Source organism: Alosa pseudoharengus, unplaced genomic scaffold, assembly GCF_046254945.1.
Source record: "Alosa pseudoharengus isolate Yale_2024_CS ecotype anadromous, Long Island Sound unplaced genomic scaffold, YU_APseudo_1.1 YU_APseudo_1.1_scf_4, whole genome shotgun sequence".
Taxonomy (NCBI): Eukaryota; Metazoa; Chordata; class Actinopteri; order Clupeiformes; family Clupeidae; genus Alosa; species Alosa pseudoharengus.
The window spans coordinates 16661708-16678405 of record NW_027468774.1 but is presented as its reverse complement, the minus strand read 5'-3'; the positions used below and the strand labels follow the sequence as shown (position 1 = coordinate 16678405).

General features: G+C 43.9%; 1 protein-coding gene across 1 annotated transcript in view; it reads left to right on the top strand.

The window, feature by feature from the left end:
- The window catches only part of asic2 (acid-sensing (proton-gated) ion channel 2), a 154512-nt gene that overhangs the window by 131686 nt on the left and 6128 nt on the right, over positions 1-16698 (top strand). The window contains 2 exon segments of the mRNA XM_076265036.1: positions 11049-11199; positions 12530-12586. Of these exon segments, the coding sequence (XP_076121151.1) occupies positions 11049-11199; positions 12530-12586 (208 nt within the window).

Genomic DNA, 16698 nt, shown 5'->3' with positions numbered 1-16698 from the left:
ACGCCCGGAAGTTGGATGGATACGGAAGTTAGGAGGCGGGATATATTCTGGAGAGGTCTATTACTCCAGAACTGTTCATCGCAGCGAGATGAAACCTTAATTGCGTGACAGGGCAGAAGTGGGGCTTTCCAACGAGACTAAACTCTTGCCTGTGCGATCAAGTATGAAAATTTAAAAAAATCATGAAATTAAATCAAATTGATTCATATTTATAGTTTACCTGCGCCCATTACTACTCTCGTTTGAATTACTCGCGAACCCGTGATCGCATAGATATGGCAAGCATATCAGAAGAAAGAGGAGACACAGGGCTATCTATTGGTACATCGATTGGTATATCGATGCTTCTGCGCTATAAAAACAGACAACGTGACTGCAAAATAACATCATGTACAAAAACCAACTCGTTTTTAGGCTACTCACGAACCCGTGATCAGATAGGCTATGCCACGCATGTCAGATGAAAGAGGAGATAGAGAGCTACCATTTGATACCAAGTACATCCTTCTGGGTTATAAAACTGAGAAATGACATCAAAATAATAACTTCATATAGCTCGACTTACCCCACGTTTTTGTGTGTTGTGGTGGCAAGGCATGTAGCCTACATAATCCAACGCTATCATGTGTTTCTCTATGGCAAAGTTCATAATGCGGTTTTGAGATCCCAGCAAATTCCTGCATGGCATCCAATTCGAGACACACATTGCATCTTAATTTATTCGACAAAGAAACACCTTTTTGCCTTCATATGTTCATGACAGTAAAGTTGTTTTAGAATCATCATGAGTGTACACACATAATAAGACTGATTAAGTAAGGTGCATTATCATAATGTACTTTTTTATAGCATTGGCCTATTTATGGAAAACGATTTGGAGTGGACAACAAACTGACCTGTGTATCAGTGTTGGCTTTACAGAATTTATTGCCATTATTAAAATAGGCTATCCTAATCTTCAAAACTTTTTGAGTAGTTTTCAAATAGTAGTTTTGATTCCCAAGTGCCACCCCAATAAAAAGTCTGGACCCAGCTGGCACCCCCTATAAAATAATCCTGGCTACGCCCCTGGTGAGATGAGTTAAGTTTCGTTTTCAATGAGTCCACGCTTACCGCAAATCAAAGTCCAAAAGAATCCTCTTGCAGCGACAATACCGAAGGTTTTACAAAGTCCTACCGCAGATCCGATGAAAGAGTTGTTGTTCTCCTCTGGATTGTAGATGAATCTTGTGGATGCAACGTGATGATGATCCGATGGTTCTTCCTAATGTGGGCCGCTGGCCAGCGGTGCGTGGCTCCAAACAATACAAAAAACACGTTTTCACTTTACTATAAAATGTCTAAATAAACCACAGTCTACCCTTGCAGACAGCATATAACATAACACACTTTCAAATCAAAGAAAATAAGGGTTTTTACGCGTCTTGCTGTTGATTTGCTCACTGGTTCGTTTAACTAGCTTTTCGTTCCGCTTGCTTCCTTCTCTGACTAGCGTTCTCGAGTTGCAACCAGCCATTCTGATTGGCTGACTAGTTTAAGTGACAAAACTTCCTGTAAGAATCAATATTGAAACGAAATATTTTTAATCCTATGTATTACACTAAATCATGAACTTTTATCTCTAATATCAGAATATTTATTCAAAAGTATTTTTACTGTTATTTATTCAAGAATCTGTTTATCGCCATTTTAACCTGGGTTACATATGTATCTGTATATGTGTATGTGGCTTGTGTTGCGTATGCCTGAGTGCCTTACTAACTGTTCAGACATGCCCTAGATAGGCAGGCAGGGAATGGTGTGGCTTTATGAAGTGCATGTGTACTGGGCATCCTTGCCCTTTCATGCAGTGAGCTATGCTTGATACTCTGTCTGTCCCCTCTCTCTGTCCTCTTGTGTGTGGGCCAGTTCAGTCCAGTCAGGCCACTGCTGCCACTTGGAGGCCTTAAGTACGGATGTCTGTGACAGAACAAACCTGTCTGTGGTCAACAGTGTACAGTACAATGTAGAAAGTACATTAATTTTGTATAGTTGCTTGTGTTGTCATTTAAAAGTTATAAAACACTAATGCAATATATTGACATTGATGATGGTATTTTTCAATTAAATGCTTCTTTCACACCAATGCAAATCCAATCTAGCTATGTGTAAGGCAAGGTAATTGTATTCACTAATGGCAATCTAACTGTGATACAAACCCATTGTTATTTGCAAATAGCTTATACTGTATTGAGTGGACTCCACTACCACGGTCTATTGCTGTTAAGATAATTGCAATGCGTGTCTAGGCTAATGAACTCACCATTGGGTTTGGCATATTACTTCCTTCTTTAAAAAAAGGCTTTTGGGAGTGTTGTATTCCTTTGATTAAATACAGCAATATACTGTAACATCCAGCCATGCACTCAGCAACACACTGTGTCTGTAGCAATCCCTCATTTGAGGTCAACAGGTCAACAGAAAGCCTGCTATCCATTTCATGCTTATCATAGAGAAGGGAGATGAGATTATCACAACATGTAATTTACAGTACATATTGCTTTGAGTCATTTTCATCAACTGTTCAGATTATTGGGGTGCTTCTCTCATATGAGTGTTCAGTCTCCTGGAAATAATGAACTATCCAGAGAAAGCTGGCAATGGAGATAGAAGCCCAGGCATCTGTGAACTACATCAGAATAAAATAGTGTGACTGAGTCCATTTGTAAGAATATCAAATTACACAACATTCCAATTATAGAGGACATTGGTGTTGTGGTCAACTCTGCTCACATTGTAATCAGTTTCACTGTAAAAATGAAATCAATTCTTAACCTTTGAGATGACTTAGATATCTAAGTACTTGGTTTGTGTGTGTTTGTGCGTGCGTGTGCAAACACTCAGAAACAGTGTGTGCAAACATTCAGAAACAGCTAGCAATGAAACATTAAGGGCTGGTCTTCCACACATGTAGGCCTAGTCTTAGACTAAAATAACTGGAAACTGGCTGTATGAAATGTATTGAATGATGTAAAAGAGACCCAAAAGCATGTTTCTCTTGCAGTGTTACATTCCTCATTCATTTACTCATTGGATAAGCACCTTCTTTTCTTTTTTGTATGTACTTAGGAATTGTGCACCAAATCGGTATGCTACCGAGTCAATCCTCTCCGTCATATAAATCAGATTTTTCTTTCTCTGACATAGCAACACTGTAAAGGTCACTTCAACAAACATGGCTGCTGAGTAAATATACCTTTTAAAGCAACACCAAAGAACTTTACCTCTGTCGCACGCACGCTATTTGTTTATCCAGCACCGGCTTTGCATATAACGATGTCCATAGACAAGGTAGAATATGTTGCACGATTTATGAAAGTATGATGTATTGCGACATCAGATGCAAGTCAAATTTGTAGTTTCTTATGTCTCATTCCATCGAACTACAGATCCGCTACCCGATCTGGCAAACTTACATAGTGCGGTTATAGCCGATAGAGGGCTGTGAAGCGAATGCAGAAGTGCCGTTCACCCTGTTACAAGTTGATGAACCACTGAAACGATTTTGGAAACATTATTTGAAGGTACAAAACACTCTTTGGTGTTGCTTTAAAACATTGTGTGACTGGAAACACTAGTATTTTTTGAGCAATCAGCCTGCCTGCTGTGAAAATAACACACAGATATAAGGCATGCTTTTGGGAGATGGGATACATTAAGAGAGAAGAAAAGTGCTGACATTTTTATATTTTTGTGCATTCCATTTTTGCACCACTTAGTCACACCTTTTAGTGTTATTCTAACTCTTACTTCCAGTTTCCTGTGGGTTCATTAGCTAGACTACTTTCAAAAGTGTTGCCACTCTTCTCTCTTCCTTTCTCTCTCTCTCCATTTATGGTTCTCTCTCCCCTCCAACTCTGTTCTAAAAGAATAGATGGCTGATCAAGTACAGTATCTCTTGCATTCATTCGCCACATATCCATCAGCTGCACTGAAGTTCATTGTTATCTTCCGGCTGGATATGCATTGCTCAAGTCCTTCTTGGGGAATAAAATACTCTGGATTGAACGCGCATTTACGAGACACTACAAAGACGTGACCCGCCAGTTCATTGCTTTGCTGTAATTAAAGCACTGACTGGGACAGTTAAGGGGAGTGCTTTAAAGCCTGCGTCATGCCTGAGAGATTTTAATTGGGCCTGTTAAACCCCCAAACAGAGGCAGAGCAGTGAAAGAGAGACATGTCTGCTCCACTGGTTTCACCAGGCAACATAATCGCTGTGGTTGGCAACACTAGACCTGCAAAATGGAATGGATAGTATCGTAAAAGCTTTTTAAACACAACACAGAGGGAATGTCCAGGGAACATATGCAAAATGAACACCCATGTCCATTACAATTAGGGAAGACCGTAGTCAAAGCAGGACTGCTCACTGGATGTTATGTGCATTATAATGATTAAAACAAACTTTTAGAAGTGCTCATGTTCATGTGCATCCATAAAATGCCACTGTTTGGATTTAAAAGCTTTAAGTTAAATTAAAACAGTAGACTATTTGTATCTTTCTAAAGTCCAAGAGTAACAGATAAGAACATTGCCTTGTCACAAATCGAGGGAATATACACTGAAACGACTGTCTTTTGCAGTGTCATAATTGATATTTAATGTCAATTGTCTAATATGTTTTATTTTACGGAGTGTCTATTTACACCCCTGGTACGAATAGCCTTGGCCACACAGCTGAGCTATTCATACCTTGTGACATAACAACAAAAAGACGTTGCTCACGTGCACAAAAAACATGGCGTACATTTGTTTTTCGTTAGCAAAAAGTGAAGAATTCTGAAAGGTTTCGGCACTATATCTGTTCAGATTAAGTTTTAGATTGAAAAGTTGTGTTTTATTTTCATAATCTTGGTTCAGTGAACACATACAACCGTCAGTTTGTTAGTTAACAGAAATTTCATGAATATGACGTTCAGGCCTATAAACTATAAGTTTACCTGCAAACACTGTTTCCTTGTGGAAGCAGATAGTGCAGTGGTCACAGACAAGGGCTGGCACGTGGGAGACCAGGGTTTGATTCCTGTGTGATGCATTTTGGCAGAGTGAGTGTACACGTGTACCAACGTCTCTGGAGAGAAGGCGCGCAATTTGAACAAGAAATCGGTTCTCAAACGGAAGTTTTGATTGCAACAATTAGCTAGTTCATGCACCAGGGTGTAAATAGCATGCAGTACTATAAACACCAGGGTACGAATAGCATCCACTTCTAACTGTACATTGATGCAAACAGCATACCTTATTCAGAGTGTCTATTACACAGCTGAGCTATTCACACCCTGTTTCGTAACAACAACAAAAAACATGTTGCTTGTTTAAAAAATATATATATATTATTACATTGTGTGATCAATATGCCAGAATAAATGCACAGGGGTGCAAATAGCATACACTGATATTTGTACCAGACGGGGTACTAATAGAACACATTGCTATGTGCACCGGGGTACGAATAGCATACATTGATATTTGTAACAGACGGGGTACTAATAGAACACTTTGCTGTGTGCACCGGGGTACGAATAGCATTCATTGATATTTGTACCAGACGGGGTACTAATAGGACACATTGCTGTGTGCACCAGGGTACGAATAGAATTCACTTCTTTTTGCACCAGGGTACGAATAGCATACACTGCTAATTGTACCAGGGGTGCAAATAGCCTTACCCATAATTTTACTGCTCTGGGCCAAGTTCCCCGAAAGCATCGTAAGCCTAAGAGCATCGTAAAGTCCCTCTTACGAACATCTTAAGATTTGCCGATTGTTTCCCGAAACCAGCGTAGCTTAAGAGTGTCGTAAAAACACTCGTAGATCTACGAGTGCTCCAGAGTTCTCGTTACCGGCTAAGAGCGTCTTAACAGGCACTTCTCACTGAGGTCACCAACAGGACATACATGGGAATTACAACTTAGAATACATTAACCAACTTACGTTCCCATTCTTTATTGTGTTTACTTGTGATGAATCAGATGTGAGTGTGCAAAATAGCATACATTTAATGGTCATAATAATGTGATTACAAGCGAACAAAAATGCAATCAAGTTATGAAACGAGACGTTGCCAGAATCGTTTGCCATTATCTTTGCTAATGAATGCTATATTTTATTAGGCCTATGAGGAAAAGCAGAGAAAGGAACATGTGGTTTAGTCTCTGCTGCGTCAAGCTTAGCCTACACATTTCCTCACTTTCTTACTCGACCTCTTTCTTATCTTTGAACGTCTTCTTAAGTGACACAGACATAAACGGTGCAACAATCTTATCTTAAATAATTATTATTTATGTCTGACACAGACATAAACGATGCAACAATCTAATCTTAAATAATTATTATTTATGTATGTGTGTGGTATATAGCCTACTTGGGAAGTTTTTCTATTTTCGTATTGATGTGAATTAAAGTGTAGATCCGAAGTTTTAACGGTAGGCCTATAGCTGTGACGTGCAGTCACCTGACATCACCAGCAAATTAAAGGGTATTTCAGAACTATTAACGACAGCTACCCTTAAGAGCATCTTAAGAGCAGTGCACGCGCGTTCACGCTACAAGCATGTTCGGGAAACAGTCGGAAAAACCAAACGAACGATCGTAAGATGAATCGTAGAAAACCCTCGTAAGAGCATGTCTCCGTCGTTAGCGGGAGCCTGGGCCCAGAAATATTGTCCAATATTTGTGGAGAGTTCAAAGAGAGTGAATTGGTAAGACAGTCAGAGAGGGATGAAGGCTGGGAAAGATCTGAGGATGTTGACCTCTGCAGAACTTCAGTCATGAGGAGGCCTGCCCCCTGGGGAGTAGAGGTTTAGAGAGGTCTCTGAGGATTGGACTTTTGCTTTCTTTTTTTTCTTTCAATTTCTTTCTGTGTTTCAGTCTCTTTTCGTGTGCCATGTGTCTACCTGCCTGTCTGTCTTGGTGTGCACTGAGCTTGACAGACACAGAGCACATATTACTAAGTCTAGCTGTTCTGTATGCATAGCAGGTCATTTGTGTATTCTCTGTCTCTCTCTCTCTCTCTTTGTGTGTGTGTGTGTGTGTGTGTGTGTGTGTGTGTGTGTGTGTGTGTGTATTTCTGTGTGCATGCATGCCTGCACTTATATGTCCACCTGAGAGTGTTAAATGCATTTGTGTGTATTTATATGTATCGGTACGAGCCCCATCTGTGCTCATGTCATGTGCTTGCGTGAGAGGCAAAGCGAGCCCGCGTTGCGTTCCACCGGTCATGCGGCAGTGTGGCAACCCACCACTGCTCCATCATCCTGTGTCAGACCCACGTAGGCAGGGCTCCAGTAGGGGGTGGCTGGCTGGCTGTGGTGAGATGTGGTGTGGTGTAGTGGGCTGTGCAGAAAGGGCTGCCAACTCTTCTCCCCACTGTGCTCCCTCCACTCGTCCCCCCCCCCCCTCACCCCACGCTAGCGCCAGCCCAACCATCCGACCGGCGCAAGCAAGCATGCAAGCGTGCAAGCACCTGCCTCTCAGGATGGAGGGGGAGAGATGCACTGATGCATGGGAAGCAGGCTGTGGCAGGAATCGCCGTGGTCACCTGACTCCAGAGATCACAGCTGGCATTGAAAAAGGGTTTATGGAAGCCAACAGCACACAAAGTGAACACAGGTGCGCACACTAGTGTTGGGGAAACAGGTGTGCACACTAGTGTTAGGGGAACACAGGGGACACAGATGTGCACACTAGTGTTAGGGGAACAGGTGTGCACACTAGTATTAGGGGAACACAGGGGACACAGGTGTGCACACTAGTGTTAGGGGAACAGGTGTGCACACTAGTATTAGGGGAACACAGGGGACACAGGTGTGCACACTAGTGTTAGGGGAACACAGGGGACACAAGTGTGCACGCTAGTGTTGGGGGAACACAGGGGACACAGGTGTGCACTCTAGTGTTAGGGGACACAGGTGTGCACACTAGTGTTAGGGGAACACAGGGGACACAAGTGTGCACGCTAGTGTTGGGGGAACACAGGGGACACAGGTGTGCACTCTAGTGTTAGGGGAACAGGTGTGCACACTAGTGTTAGGGGAACACAGGGGACACAGGTGTGCACGCTAGTGTTGGGGGAACACAGGGGACACAGGTGTGCACTCTAGTGTTAGGGGAACAGGTGTGCACACTAGTGTTAGGGGAACAGGGTTTTTTGAGGTTGTAGGATTCATGACTGTGCATGTACAAAGCCTAGTGTGACATGCTGCATAACTGTTTGACATTGACATTGATGCAAACAGCATACCTTATTCAGAATGTCTATTACACAGCTGAGCTATTCACATCCTGTGACAAAACAACAAAAACATGTTGCTCGTTTTTTTTATTATTATTACATTGTGTGATCAATATGTCAGAGTACATGCACAGGGGTGCAAATAGCATGCACTGATATTTGTACCAGACGGGGTATTAATAGAACACATTGCTGTGTACACCGGGGTACGAATAGCATACACTGATACTGTATTTGTACCAGACGGGGGTATGAATAGAATTCACTTTTAATTGCACCAGGGTACGAATAGCATACACTGCTAATTGTACCAGGGGTGCAAATAGCCTTACCCTTATGAAAATCCAAAAAACGGAGATTATTGTATTAAGACAACATGATGCAATATATTTTGTATCCAAGAAGTAGGCCTGACTTTGCCAGGTGCAGTAGGAAGAGTTTTATCTCACTGAGGAGAGAACTGCCATTACTTCAACAAGAATATCTGTGATTGTTGCAGGGAAAAATACAGGACGTTATAGGAATATTTTGATTCAAGTAAACAGAAAAACTATATGCCATCATTTTCGACAATTTGAGTTTGCTCAACATTATCCGTATTCATTTATTTATCAATACCAGTGCAGAAAGCCAAGAAGTCCAGGGATGAGTCAGACACACAAGAGGGCAAATTGACTTTCCCATACATAAGCACATCTGAATTATTTTGCCTTCCTTCAGAAACACAAACCTCTACTGATTAAAACATGAGGGGAAAGGAAGACTGCAGTATAACGTATATTTTTTTTCAAAATTAGATTTTCTCTCCTTCTTGGAATACAGCAAACTTCGAGATACTTTTGTGTTAAAAAAAGGAAAACAAGGAAATAGGTTCCTGCTGAAGAGTCTGGGGTCATGCTCTTCAGCTCACTGTATGGTGCAGTGCTCAGGAAGAGAGCTTGGATAATGGCTTTGGCTCCTGGCAGGGATATGTTTTTTTTTTTTTTGTAACGGATGGACTGAATCCAAAGGGAACCGAGAAAAAGTGCCAGAGCTGGGGGTGTAATTTTGTGCTTTGCTGCTTTGCGCACCGCCACGGCTCTTCAAAGAGTCCCTGGAATGGAGTCCTGTATTGACAAGATATCAAATTAAAAGTTCAGGTTTTTGGGGGACATGTCTCCTGTGTCCCCCCAGAGCACACTGGAAGTCACATCGACGAGGACATTGATTTATAGATGTTGGTTACAAGAGGTCCTTTGATTTTTTTCCGCCTGTGTTATTTCTTTATTTCTCCACCTATTCCATGTGTGAGGCTGACTGATCCTGGCTCATGGTGAGCAGGGGAGAGTGAGCATGCCGAGACATGTGGGTGAAGCGGCGGGGGGTCGTGAACTTCGGTGAGCACAATCGAAAATGACGCCAGATGTGTCCAACGCTTGTTCGAGCGGTGGCGGCGGTAGATGTGGTCCTCAGGAGAGCTGTGGATATTTAATTGCGGAGCTTAACGAAGGGGGGTCTCCTCGTTAGCTGCCATATCCGCTTAATTGCGGTGCTAAAGCAGACGCCGGCCAAGACGCCCAAGGAGAGCTAGAGGGGGGATCGTAAAGCCCTCCTGTGCATGAACATGCCCTGGTGCTATGTGGGAGAAGTAACAGGAGAGATCTCGCTCAGTCAGTTCTGGTTTCATGCTGAAGTAGAGTAGGCCGGTTATCTCAGTTCTGAAATTTCTATATCATAGAGGGCTGGTTGGAGTGGGGCATGGATCATGAATGTTGTAGAAGTGCAGTTTAAATATAATTAGTTAAAAGAAAGGCAGAATGTGGTTGTATCCCTCTCTCACTCCACAAAGCGTTAGTACCCTTAGTCTAGTAGTGATGTTTTAAGAGAGTGATTTGGGCTTTTATTTATTTCTCTGTGTGTGGGAAGGTCATTTATTTCATGGATTTGACCTGCTTGGTGGGAGGACTTGCAGCAGAACAGGGAAATCAAGAGAATTGTGGTAGGTTGTGGTGGTTGTTTTTTATTGTTGCATTGTGTTTCGAAGGTGAGCACCAAGCTGCACATTAAATCACCTACGAGACATCAGCTCTGATAAGGAAAGCTTTTTTTTATCCCCACTCGCCCCTCCCAAGTCTTCAGAATGAACCTGCAGATAGTGCTACAGTATGCATAGCGGGCTTTTCTTAATATTGCATTAGGACTGCTGTTCTGTTGTCATGGCCTCCTATGGTGCCAGGACAGATGGGTTCCTGTCATGGTCTACTTGGTCTATCCACCCACTCTGTGTCTTTGTCTCTCTCTCTCTCTCTTCCTACTTTTCTCCCCCTCTCCCTCCATCCCTTTCTCCATCCTTTCCTCTCTCTTTTTTAAATGATGCCGCATCGCTGTGGGTGGGTGGGTGGGGGGGGGGACAGTTGAGTGCTTAAACATTTGGGGACTGTTTGCTGTGCCTTATGGTGGTCTCTCGCTATGCAGCACTCATGAATAGCAGTAAATGGGGCTGCGCACAGACAGGACTGCTACACCTCTATTCTCTCAACTGACCTGCAGGATGAGTCAATGCTCAATACACGCACCATCCAACAAAGATGCCTTGATTGCCTTGTCATTTTAGACTATTGTGCCTTGTCATTTTGTGTGTGTGTGTGTGTGTGTGTGTGTGTGTGTGTGTGTGTGTGTGTGTGTGTGTGTGTGTGTGTGTGTTTGTTTGTGTGTGTGTTTGTGTGTATTCTATTGTATCTCAGCCTAATCTCTCTCCCCCTCTCTGTTTGTGTATGTGTGTGTGTGTTTGCAGCTGACGTACCTGCCTCCTCCGTGGGGCGAGTGTGTGTCGCAGCCCCACGATGCGGGCTTCTTTCAGGTGTACAGCGTGACGGCCTGCCGCATCGAGTGTGAGACGCGCTACATCGTGGAGAACTGCAACTGCAGGATGGTGCACATGCCCGGTGAGTGGGCTCCTCTCTTTCTTCCCATCTGTCTCTGCATCACTCATTCTTATCTTCTGTTTCGCTCCATCTCTCTATCTCTCCACATTTTTATTCCCCGTCTCCATCTGTCATATTTTCTTTCATCAGACGTTTCCGCTTGTTCCTTCCTTCGTTGACCTTGTTCTTGTAATTTTGGGTAAATTAGCCATTTATCTTTCTCTTTCACTTTTCATTTGAATTCATTTAGTTGAATTTAGAACACTAATTTCCATATTCCTACACTTCTCCTCCACATCTTTTCTGTCGCTGATGAGCATGCCTCAGTCAGTACTCAACATAATATATTCCTGCAGTCTCTCTCTCTCTCTATCTCTTTTCCTTTTCTTCCCGTGGTGCTTTATTAAGGCCCTTGCTAATCCCTGTTAGCCCAACACTCCCTAATTGGAATGGCACTCTTGGAACACACTGTTTCCGCACTTGGCTCCCAATTATTAGCTAATGGATATGCGTGAGCATCTATACAGTATGTGCTTTTTTTGTATGTTTTGTACGTAATGAACATGGGAGCGTTTCCCAACTAATTTAGCAACTTTGTTGGTTGCAATGCAATTTCCCATTGCCGACCAAAGTCGATGCTTTTGGGAAACGCACCCTAGTTCAGTTAGCATTTCAGATGGTCTGCAAATCAATTCAAATCAGGTCTGCAGTGATTTTCTTGTAGATAACACAAAGCAGGTAGTTTTCTCAGGCAAACTTAGAACACACAAGAAAAATATACCACCCAATTTGTGCACTCAAGTGCTGGGCAAACAAGGAAAAAGAGGAAATTGTCTTGTTAAATAAATTCTTCACGCTGTCCAAAAACACTGCAAAATATAGTGCTTTCTCTCGCTCTCTCTCTCACTCAGTCATTGTGGCTGTATAGATAATGCAGAAATACATTTCATGTGTTTACAGGTCAGGCACATCGGACACAACAACAACAAATTGCCAACGGCCTTTCTGTTATTTAGTCTGTTTGTGTGTCCTGCTGATTGGCTCAGAAAAGACACCCACAGACATCCACAAAGAACACAGGCCCTTACACCAATTCCAGACTGCTTGTTTACTGTAGTCGCCTTCCCGACAGTCTGAAGTTTGTATCTGCTATGCTGTTGCCAAAACTCTCTTAGCAGTTTGCCTTTAGTTTGCCTTAAGCTCATCATTAATTCAGGAGTGCGGAAGGAAAAAAGAGAGAGAAGAAAAGCGTCTTGAAAAAGTGAGGGCTGGACAAGTGCTCCTCCTCCTCTTTGTCCTCCTTCTCACACTCTCCTCTCTCTCTCTCTCTCTCTCCTTCCAATCTCTGTAGGGGATTCTCCGTACTGCACCCCCGAACAGTACAAGGACTGCGCTGAGCCTGCTCTAGGTGAGATGCATGCTCACATGTACACACACACACACACATGCATGCACGCACGCACGCACACACACACACACACACACACACACACACACACACACACAGAGACATATACACATGCATACACACACACACTCGCAAGCACCCACGCAGTGACAATGTTCAAGCCATCTACCTCAGTTTCCCTCTCTCTCTGTCCATCGGCCATCCACACACACTCCCAGCGTGGCACAGTCGGCCCATCAGGCAGTCCTGTTACTGGGCCCTGTCCCTGTCCCAGTGTCCCATAGTCCCTGACGGCCGTCCTCGGCTCCCCTGTCACAGAAACTTAATTGCCATGCAGCACGCAACGGAAGGATGTGCATAGTATATTAGTCTTTCACGCTCACTCCCATGACACTTACTGTCATGCTTCACTCTACTCTCTCTCTCTCTCTCTCTCTCTCTCTTACTCTATCTTTCTTTTCCCCACTCTCTTTTTCTTCCACTCAGAGACACACACACAGACACACGTGCAGTCGAGCACACACACACAAATGTACCCGATGGGTCCTTTGAGGAGCTGTTTGGTCTCTGCTGGAGATGTGTTCATTATTGTAGCTGCCATGGCTGTGGTCCCAATTCAAATTAACTCATTACTGGACCCTTATTATAACTCTGCTCCTCTCTGCGCCCCTGCCTGGCCAGACACTCTTCTCTAACTCACTTTTCTCATCATTCACTTCACACACTCGATTTCATCCTCCCCATCCGTCTGCTGTGCCAGCATTTAACTCTGCCTCTCCCAGAGGTACAGCTCTTCCACTTTGTTTATAAGAATTTGTGTGTTTGCGTGCGCGCGTGCGCACATGCATCTGCAGGTATGTGTAGGCAGGTGTGATTTTGAGCGTGTGTGTGTGTGTGTGTGTGTGTGTGTGTGTGTGTGTGTGTGTGTGTGTGTGTGTGTGTGCATACATGCCTTGGGCTTTGAGAGTTCCTCTCCCCTTGATCATGCATTTGCATAGCAAATGAAAGGAACAATATCAAGTGTGTACGGCAGCACTCCCCCGCATCACAGCGCCACACGCTCTCTGCCTTCCCTCCCCTACAGTGCTTGCCCCTCTCCCCTCCCCTCTGCTGACTGGCATCACACGTTTACTGCCATCCGCCAGCTCTAACTGGCGTCGGATAAACAGCGCCGCACCACATGCAAGTCAGATTGGCCACACCGCACCAAACGTGAACAAAACACTTTAATATTTAAATGCTGAAGTATTAAGCATGGATATTTGACTGTGGGGAGCCTGTGGTGCGTGGAGATTGGTGTTAATATTTACCCCTGGTCTTGGGCTGGCTGGCCCCAGCTCCCCCCGCATCCCCCATGGCGGAGAGGCATCCGCTTGCATCCCTCCTAATTAGAGATTAGGGATGCGGTCTCGGCAATCACACGGCGGCCCACAGTGATGACAGCTGTGATGACACGGGGGCCTTTAGCGGACCTGTGGCACTGTGTGATGTCCGGCATGGCTCCCCTGTGCCTTCATGTTTCCATTTACTCGCGTCATGTAAAATGTTTTCATTATTATTTATTTACTTATTCATTCTGATGCATGTTTTGCTTGTTTAGCTACAAATAAGGCAAACCACAAGCTTTTGTAAAAATGCAAAACATTTGCAGGGTATTTTTTTCTAACGACGGCAGCATTATGAAGATTACAACCTACCTAAGGGGATGCTTTTCCACACGGGTTTGGTTTGTGCTCTGTGTTGATACACAATAGGTGCGGATGAGCACACACACGCACACACGTGCACATAAACCTAAAATTATGTTCACATTATGTTCACACGTGTGTGTGGGCTCACCGCCAAGCAACCGCACTAGTAAAACAGCATAATTAAGATGATTTCAGGCAAAATATTCATTTTGTCAGGTGGGTGTGCCTTTAAAAAGTCCCCCCTCCCCCCCATGAAGTTTCCCCGCATCACCATTATTTTCCACCTTGAATGAAACTTGTTGTTAACAGGGACACAGGGTGCGACGTCAGGGAGAAATCCTTGTGCCGCGGTATGGAAATGTGCACATCGCCTGCTGCTTCTGAAATGGGGGACAGCTGTCTCGGACCGCTCTAGCAGGGCTCTGAGTGCTGTAGCCAGCCTGGTCCACCTGTCACTGGCTGTGCCAAAAAAAGATGGATGGAGAGATAAGGCGTCTCGGTGAGGCAGCTGCAGTGGGTGGAGGAATAAGAAAACAACAATAAAAAAGCGCTTAAATGCAGGCCTTTTTTAGCCAGATTAATGGCAATGAGACTACACTCATCTCCTCATCTCCAATGATTGTTTTTTCCCTATATGTGACAATTAAACTGTTTGTTTAAAACATGAGAGAAGGAAAAAAAATAGACTTTCATCATCAGGAAAGACAAATGGTTTATTGTGTCTCATGAATCTGAGGTGAATTAGTTGTTGACCAGAATGAAGCAGGCGCTGGCCAAGCACACTTGCGCACGAGCAGGTGATGGCAGCATCAGGACGAATGAATCACTTCACATCATGATAGGCGACACGTAAATATTGTAATTAAAGTCTCGCTGCTGGGGTGTGGGTTGGGATAGGGGTGGGGGGTAGGAGATGTGTGGCTTGGCTCCAGTCAGTCTGTGGGTGTTTACACAACTCTGACAAGATCAGCAGCACAGTTATGGAGACGGATGGACAGTGATAGCAGTGGGGGAGTAGATAGATGATGTGGGTGGTCTGGGGATAGAGGGAGGAGGGGTAGGAGGGGTGACGGGGGGCTATGGGATATTAATGGCCGGTCTGGGCTGCCCCCCCCCCCCCCCCTCCCCACTAGATATCAATAATGCAACATTCAAATGAAAATGGAGGAGCACGTCTAGGCCATATTGGATTTCCTGCAGCAGCGCTTGCGTGACTGTGCTTTCTGCCGGGATATTACCAAAGCCCCATAGATAGGGGGGAAAGAGAGGAAGCAGGAATGGAGAGAGAGAGAGAGAGCAAGAAATGAAGAATGATCAAGACTGAAATGAAGACAAGTGGACAGATAGATTACTGAAGCCCCATAGAGGGAAAGGGAGGAAGGAAAAGAGAGAGAGCAGACATGGAAATATATGAAAAGTAGTGAAGAGTGAAATAGGAAATAGTAAAAAGTTGTCTTATGCTAGTGAAACACAAGGAGGGATATTTCACAACTAACTGGCACCATGTTTTACATGATGTACAGTTCAAAAGCCCAAGCAAAGATCCATAATGGTATGGGAATGCATTAGTGCCTATGGCATGGGCAGCTTGCACATCCAGAGAGGCAAATATGAACATTATGTCGTAGGAATAATTCAAGGAACAATCCACTATATTTGGCTTTATTAGAGAACAGTCCAGTTAGACATCAGGAACACTACTAAACAACCTAAAGTCGGTTTCTCGCGCATTGATACTCCGCCCCAGGACTCATCCCCAGACACTTAACACACCCACAATGTAACAATCCACCAACAAACTAGTACCATTACAATACAAACATATGAACATATTTTCTAAAAAAAAAAAATCTGTTTCAAAATCTGTTTCATCTGTTTTCATTTTACACAGCACCTCAATTTTTTGGAGAAATAGAGAGTGAGAGAATGGAGAGAGGCTGAGAAAGACAAAAGAAAGATGAGACACAGAGGACAGGAAATGAGTGAAAGATGAATATTGGGAGGCAGAGGGAGAGACTGAAGTGGGGAGATATGGAAGAACAGAGAGATGATGATGGAGGAGTGATTTCCGGTAAACATCAGGTAAGGGGCACCATCAAGGCATGAGATGGAGTGATCACTCTTAGGGAGGAGGGAAGAAGAAAGAGAGACACATTATGATGGTGAGAGAGCGAGAGAGGGAGAGAAGGAGAGAGGGAAGGGCGTGGTGAGAAGCCATCTGTTGAAATACTGTAAGGATGAGCAGAGCGAAGAGTACTGACAGAAAACAGCCGAGCGACAGACGCAGAGAGGGCTGGATTAAAAGGAAACATGGCTCCCCTATGGCGGATGCTGCCTTGGAAACATTCAAAGTAATGTAATCATAAGCACAGTGGCAGCAGTCACAGCTTCACTGGCCCACGTCACAGCAGACATCAGGGC